Genomic DNA, 932 nt, shown 5'->3' on the forward strand with positions numbered 1-932 from the left:
TAATACTGCTAACTCTATTATACTACCAGTACTGCTAATACTGCTAACACTGCTAATACTGCTAACTCTATTATACTACCAGTACTGCTAATACTGCTAATACTACCGCTTATACTGCAGCAGTTCATACAGTACTCATGGTGGGTACGGGTACTGGTACTGCTACTACTACTGCTAATACTGCTAACACTGCTAATACTGCTAATACTACTGCTTATACTGCAGCAGTTCACACAGTCCTCATGGTGGGTACGGGTACTGCTAATACTGATAACACTGCTAATACTGCTAGTACTGCTAATACTGCTAATACTACTGCTAACACTGTAACACTGCTAATACTGCTAGTACTATTGCTTATACTGCAGCAGTTTACACAGTACGCATGGTGGGTACGGGTACTGCTAATACTGCTAATATTAGGTGTTTACAGAGTAAACAGTTGGCATACATACTGCTACTACTGCTAATGCTAGTACTGCTAATACTACTGCTAATACTGCACTGTGTGTGTGTGTGTGTATGTGTGTGTGTGTGTGTGTGTGTGTGTGTCATGCAGCATCACGCCCATCTTCACCCTGTCCACTGTGTCTGGAGAGAGTCTGGACCTGCTGAAGGTTTTCCTGAACATCCTCCCTCCACTGAGCAACAGCAAGGAGCAGGAGGAGCTGATGCAGCAGCTCACAGAGTTCCAGGTCTCAAGTGTCGCCATAATCTGTCAATAAAAGAATAATATCAGAACAATCATAGAAAATCTAATTAACTTAACGCTGAAAGTAAAGATATGAAACAACAACAGAGGAGGTTTGTAAACGTTTATAAAGAGCTGACAGAAGTTTCCCATCATGCCTCTGTGTTTCTCCAGGTGGATGAGATTTACTCCGTTCCTGATGTCGGGACTGTGGTGGGAGGAACTCTGTACAGGTGAGAGA

At 42.8% G+C, this 932-nt stretch overlaps 1 protein-coding gene across 1 annotated transcript in view; it reads left to right on the forward strand.

Annotated features, from left to right (window-relative positions):
* The window catches only part of LOC111651193 (GTP-binding protein 2-like), a gene marked incomplete at its 5' end in the record, with an annotated part of 3,367 nt that overhangs the window by 1,835 nt on the left and 600 nt on the right, over positions 1-932 (forward strand). Inside the window, 2 exons of the mRNA XM_023401149.2 lie at positions 560-695; positions 866-924. Coding sequence (XP_023256917.2) covers positions 560-695; positions 866-924 — 195 coding nt within the window. The remainder of the gene's footprint in view (positions 1-559; positions 696-865; positions 925-932) is intronic.

This window comes from Seriola lalandi, unplaced genomic scaffold (genome assembly GCF_002814215.2).
Source record: "Seriola lalandi dorsalis isolate HSWRI2012SDOR001 ecotype SW California unplaced genomic scaffold, Sedor1 jcf7180002053512, whole genome shotgun sequence".
NCBI lineage: Eukaryota > Metazoa > Chordata > Actinopteri > Carangiformes > Carangidae > Seriola > Seriola lalandi.